Consider the following 6,000-nt stretch of genomic DNA (forward strand, 5'->3'; position numbering starts at 1 on the left):
CATTTTAATCTTTTTCTTATTCTATTTTACTGAATTCTTGAAGGGATTCTCTTTTGTCTTGGGCCAACGGTTTGTTGCTTTCTTAAATTCAAATGTACTCTATCACCTTCTTCTCTTGAACATCCTAGTTATTGGTGCACAGCAGTTGTGCAGATAAGCAAAATTTCTTGAGCAAGCTCTCTAAAATTTCAAGAAAAAAGTTTTGGTAGAAAAGGGTCCTTAAACTATAATCACTGGGCCAAGTTCAAAAACAAAGTACTCAGCTCAGTTTTAAACGTGCAATTAAAAATAACTATACCTCAGCTTTTCAGAGGGAGGGAAAGGAAAGGGGGCAGGGAAGAGGGAAAACAAAGAATAAGGAAATGTTTAGTGCTCTTAAATCCAGTCCAAATAGCTTAAAGAAAGGCATTCCCTCAGATAATGGAGCCATTAGAAACTCTGAAGGTTCCTGCCGCCATTCCTCACAGGGCCTTTCCAAAAATTTAATTCACTCCCAGCTACAAACAAAGGACAGAGAAAATAATTTTGAGACTTTCTGCCAAAGGGGCAGTTTGGCCTGGTTTCTATGCATACATACACCTTCCTCCCCAGAATGCAAGGTGGTACCTCCCATTCATTTAGGCAGCTGAGGCATACCCACATCAACCCTCAGCTGCCCCCTTCCCATTTTCTTTAATAACTTTGCTAGAAAAAAAATAGTATGTTCATGCAGTTTCAACACATTTTATTATATTTCTGTATGCATTACTCTCAAAACATATCACAAGAAATGATCAAACCACTTAAAACCTTCAAATAAAAAATCTGAAACAGTTTATGCCCACAATTGTACATATTTATAGTTAAGAAACATTCTTTATAAATATTGTTTCCTCTGTAGCAAGTTAATACCATAATTTAATTACAAATGGATAAATATGGTAACGGGTATTTACAGAAGGAAGGGTGTTATTACGGAAAAGCTAACGGCACGACGTTTATTTTCCCCCACAATCTCTCATACAGGAACTAACAAATTGAACTTGCAAAAGCACTAAAACATCACATGTAAACCCAGCTAACAGAAAAATACATTCACAAGCGTTGGTGGTGGTGGTGTGTGTGTGTGTGCTGTGGATCAATGTGTTGAAGAAACAGAAGGGAGACTTTGGCACGGCTCGGTTTTTTTCCAGTCTATAGTTGCATGAAGTTTACAATCAAGTTGCCTCATAAAAAGGAACACAATATTCAATACCACAATACAAAATAAACCATTTTCTTCCACATTACTTAAAAAAGAAACCGGGTAAACTAAAAAGAGAAAAAGAAAAAGCCCATCACTTGGGAAAGGGAAGGGAAGAAAGGCAGGAAGGAACGCAATCCGGAGAGTTACAAATGGACAAACTTCTATACACCAAGAAGCCATTAAAACCACCTTGGAGAAGGAAGGAGTTCGCTATGTACAGTTTGTCAGAAGACTGGGAACTGGGAGAGAAGGAAAGAGGGCATGGGGGGGTGATTAAGGATGGGGGTTTGGTTCAATATTTTTACGGGTTTTGTATTTTTTTAATTTTTTATTTCTTATTTTATGTTTTCAGCGTCTGAGACTCCGGGAGGGATATTTTTGCTTTTCATGCCTAGATTATTTAAAAAAAAAAAAAAAAACTTTTAAAAATCCTTCTGGTAAAATCATTTTCATCATCATAAAAATCAGATTCATAATTTTAACAACACATCACAGGGTGCCCTCGGCGCTGGCCACCCGGGGGGCTGCGCCAGGATGGGGACTGGGAGAGGAAGAGAGGCCCCGGCCTCTCACACGTACCATTCATTGAAGTTGGAGGAGAGGCCGCTGTGGCCCCCGGCTGTCCCGCTGCCCCCGCCAGAGCTGCCGCCGCCCCCGCCGCCCGCCCCGCCGCCGCCCCCGCCGCTGCCTCCGCCGGAGCCGCCGCCCGCGCCGCCGCCGCCCGAGCCTCCGCTCCGGTGCACCGCGGACACGGCCGCCGCCGCCGCCGCCGCCGCCGCCGCCGCCGCGGCCGCTGCCGGGGAGAGGTTAGAGCTGCTCTGGGGCTCGGCGCTGGGGGACACCAGCCCCGGGGGCGTGGACGACTCGTAGCCCGAGCTGGCGGCCGGGGAGGACTCAGAGCCCTGCGGGGAGGACTCATGGACCTGCAAGAGAAAAGCCGGGAGGGGAGACCAAAGGGGACTGGGTGTGAGTGCAGCTGCTGTGGGGCCGCGCTCCCGGGGGGAGCACCCCCAGAAATGCCCTTCCCCTCGCTACTTCCGCGCCATCCGGGCCCCGGGGAACCCTGGCCTTCCCAGACTGGCAAGGGTGGTCCAGGCCGGACCCGCGCCGCGGGCCAGCCGCCTCGCACTCCTCCCGGCCTCCCCGGTGGTACCTTCATGTGTTTCCGCAGTGAGCTGGGGTGCGTGTAGGACTTGTCGCACATCTTGCACAGATAGGGCTTATCGGAGGTGTGGACGTGCATGTGCTTCTTCCTGTCGCTGCTGTTGGCGAAGCGCCGGTCGCAGCCCTCGAACTCACACTGGAAGGGCTTCTCCCCTGTGGATAGAAACATAGGCGCTTGCTGCCCACACCCAGAGCTTCCCGGAGCCCCCACCCACTCTGGAAGGAGCAAGGCCGCTGCAAGAAGGAAAGAGGAACCAGAAGGGCCTGGGTCCCTTACCAGGTCGGATCGCCTCTGCGGCAGAACTAAGATGAAATTAACTGCCTTCCCACCTGACAGTCCTGCTCATTTACTTCATATTTTAATTTTCTTCCAGACTGACACCCATTTCCTCAGATTTATAATGAATTTGGGGTAGTACCCGGCCCTGCCCACCTTTCTATAGGACTCCTTGGATTCGCAGCTTCTAACAAACTGGTCTCGCCATGGAGAAGCTGTTATTATGACAAAATATTTAGGGCATTATCAAAATCAGGCAGGCTGCTGGGCTGCTGTCGGTTTGTCTCTGGGGCCAACAGGCAATTACATTTGGAGTTGCTATGTTTGGGGACAGGGCTGTGGATCATAACTGAGCCAGTATTTTTCATCCAAAATTCTGCAAATTAAATTAACCGTTATTCTAGTCTCACTTCCAGTCATTTAAAAATAAGTCGGGGAAAAAGGTAAATATTAGAGATAAGACAGCATCTAGCGATGGCAGAGGCACAAGCTGGGCAGTGGGGGTGGGGGACGTCAGCAAAGGCTTTCAAAATCTCCCTGTTTAATTTTCTGGCGGTCCCTGCATCCTGTTGCCAGAATTCCAAATGCTTGGAGTCATTTAGAGGTGTGAGAACTCAAACATCGTTCCTCTTGGAAAGGGGACCATTTAACGTTAAATTCCATTAGCACCTAAATTGTTTTTTAAAGACATCCGCTCAGACACAGGACTCGAAAGCATTTCATGCAAATAAATTTCTCAAATTTTAAACCTTGTTAAAAGCTTGTCTCGCACCTCGGCTCCCTCCCTTCCCGGAAGAGAACAATAGGCCGCTGGCGCATCCCCACTTTGGGGTAAATATTGACGGGGGAAGTTGCTAAAACATTTGGCTTTCTTTTAGGAAATCGTCTGGCACGATTTTGGCTGGGACCTGGTCAGAGATGAATAATCTATGAGTCGAGAGGCGCGTTCTTTTGCAGCTCCCTCCTCTCACGCGATTGCCCCGCGGGGCCGTCCGGCCCCGGGGTTTTCTCTGACCCGGCTGTTGGTCCAAGTTTGGAATCGCAAACCCTCTGGTTTTTCACAAACTCCTGCAACCCACCGTAAAGCCCCGCGACCTACCCCGAAATGGGCTTTAAAAACACTTCTTTTTTCTTTTTTTAAACGAGAAACACTCTACAGCTTCGGCTCACAACAGACTCATTTAATGGGAAAACAGTTCCGGGAAGGACTTTTGGACCGCGAGTAAAATAAGTGGGAAAACACACAAGCCACCCAAACACAGACACACAGCCGGAGGAGAAAAGCACATCCAGACAAGCTGGCAAAATCCTCTCTAGGCTCGATTCCCGGGCACCGAGTTGCAGAGCAGTTTTATTTTGTGCGTTCTATTTAGAACGGAAATTATTAACAGGGGCTGAGCAAACGAAGCAATTACATCACCCAAAACATACATTTGATGTTATACCGATCATTTAAAACCCAATTTCCATACATGGAAAAATCCAGCCCGATAATATTCTTTCTTTCTCCAACAAAAACAAGCCGCTGGCTGTCTCGCACACACAAAAACACCTCCCATCCCGGAGCAGGAACTGGCGGTCTGCGCGTTTCCCCCAGCCAACCAACCACAGCCTCTCTCTCTCTCCCCCGCGCCCCATCCCGTCCCGGCCCTCAGTTACCTGTGTGGGTCCTTTTGTGGATCTTGAGGTTCTCGGAGCGCGCGAAGACCTTGCCGCAGCCCGGGAAGGGGCAGGGGAAGGGTTTCTCGCCTGTGTGCACGCGGATGTGGTTGACCAGTTTGTATTTGGCCTTGAAGGGTTTGCCCTCGCGCGGACACTCCTCCCAGAAGCAGACGTGGTTGCTCTGCTCGGGGCCGCCGACGTGCTCCACGGAAACGTGGGTCACCAGCTCGTGCATGGTGCTGAAAGTTTTGTTGCAGCTCTTCTTGGGGTTGCTCAGCTGCTCAGGGTCGATCCACTTGCAGATGAGCTCCTGCTTGATGCACTGCTGCCGCATGTAGCGGAAAAAGGCACCAGGGTGGTGGTGGTGGTGGTGGTGGTGGGCCGCGGCCGCTGCCATGTTCATACCCATGTTCATATTCATGGGACCGTACTGGTTGTGGAGCTGCGCCGCCGAGTAGGGGTCGGTCCGCGGGCTGGCCACCTGGCGGTACTGCTCCGAGCGCCCGAACACCTCGCCGGGCAGCCCCAGGCGCATCTGCCCGTTGAGCACATTCTGCGAGCCGTGCGGCCCGTGCTGCTCCGGGAGGCCGGGGAAGAGGAGGTGGCCCTGCGCGTCCGAGTGCGCATGGTGCAGGCCGCCCGCTCCTGGCCCAAACAGCCCGTGCTGCCCGCTGCCCGGCGCCGAGTCCCCGAAGCCCCGGCTGCGGAACAGGAAGTCCCGGGTGGAGTTGAAAGGCGGCCCGGAGTAGGAGCCGACGTGCGCCGCATGGGGCCCAAGCGCGGCGGCTGCAGCGGCAGCCGCGGCAGAGCCAGGGTAGGCGCCGGGGCCCTGCGACGTGAACGCCGAGCTCTGGCCCGGGGACAGCTCGTGCGCGCCTGGGTTGAGCTTGAAGGCGCCCATGTGCGCGGCCGCCGAGTCCACGAAGCCGTTCTGCGCCGCGGCCAGGCTCAGTTCGCGGTCCTGCATCTCGGCAGCCGCCGCCGCCGCCGCCGCGGCCGAGTGGTGATGGTGGCGCGCGAAGCTGCCCACCCCGATGGCCGGGAACTGCGGCCCCGCGTCCAGTAGCATGGCCAGCGCGCCCACCCGCCCTGCCGGCCCCGGCGAGCCCCGCGCCTCCTCCGCTCCCACTCCCGCCCCGCGCGCGGTGCGTCCAGCGGCCGCCCGGCTCAGAGCGCAGGCGGCGGTGGTGGTGGCGGCTTCAGCCCCGGGAGCCGCGCTCCTGCGCCCACCGCCTCCGCCGCCGCCTGGATCTGCCTCGGGCGGCCGGGCGCGGAGCGAAGGCGCGGAGAGGAAGAGGAGGAGGAGGCGGCGGCGGAGGAGGCGCGGGAGGAGGAGGAGGAGGAGGTGGAGGAGGAGAAGAGTCCAAAGCCAGGCGGAGAACCAAAGTGTATTAAAGGAGCTGCGGCGGGGGCGGGCGGGCAGGGCAGGGGAGGGCGGGCGGGAGGAGGGAGCGGGAGGGAGGTGTGGAGAGCGGAGTGGAGAGGGGGGCCAACGGGGGGCGAGCGCAGCGCCGCGGCCCCCACCCCTGCGCGCACCCGCGCGCGCACGCACACACTCACTCGCTCGCACGCTTCGCGGACCCCGGACCCGGCAGCGCCAAGCGGCGCCCTCAGAATGAAATCACAGCAGCGGCGGGGCCACCGTGCCGGAGCGCGGCGGCCGTGCACGGGC

The 6,000-nt window shown here is 54.8% G+C and overlaps 1 protein-coding gene across 2 annotated transcripts; it reads right to left on the minus strand.

Annotated features, from left to right (window-relative positions):
* Positions 1 to 713: 713 nt before the first annotated feature.
* ZIC2 (Zic family member 2) lies at positions 714 to 5,677 on the minus strand. Of its 2 annotated transcripts, none has more exons than XM_027590058.2 (3): positions 4,326 to 5,677; positions 2,379 to 2,542; positions 714 to 2,148 (listed from the first exon to the last, which is right to left on the minus strand). In XM_027590058.2, the coding sequence occupies exons 1-3, from the start codon at positions 5,395 to 5,397 to the stop codon at positions 1,795 to 1,797; spliced, it is 1,590 nt and encodes a 529-aa protein (XP_027445859.1). In that variant the 5' UTR covers positions 5,398 to 5,677; the 3' UTR covers positions 714 to 1,794. The 2 variants fall into 2 exon arrangements, with proteins under 2 accessions (XP_027445859.1, XP_027445860.1); XM_027590059.2 differs by having other exon boundaries at positions 2,061 to 2,185.
* Between the last annotated feature and the right edge of the window lie 323 nt (positions 5,678 to 6,000).

The sequence above is a fragment of the Zalophus californianus genome, chromosome 3 (genome assembly GCF_009762305.2).
Source record: "Zalophus californianus isolate mZalCal1 chromosome 3, mZalCal1.pri.v2, whole genome shotgun sequence".
NCBI classification, from domain to species: domain Eukaryota; kingdom Metazoa; phylum Chordata; class Mammalia; order Carnivora; family Otariidae; genus Zalophus; species Zalophus californianus.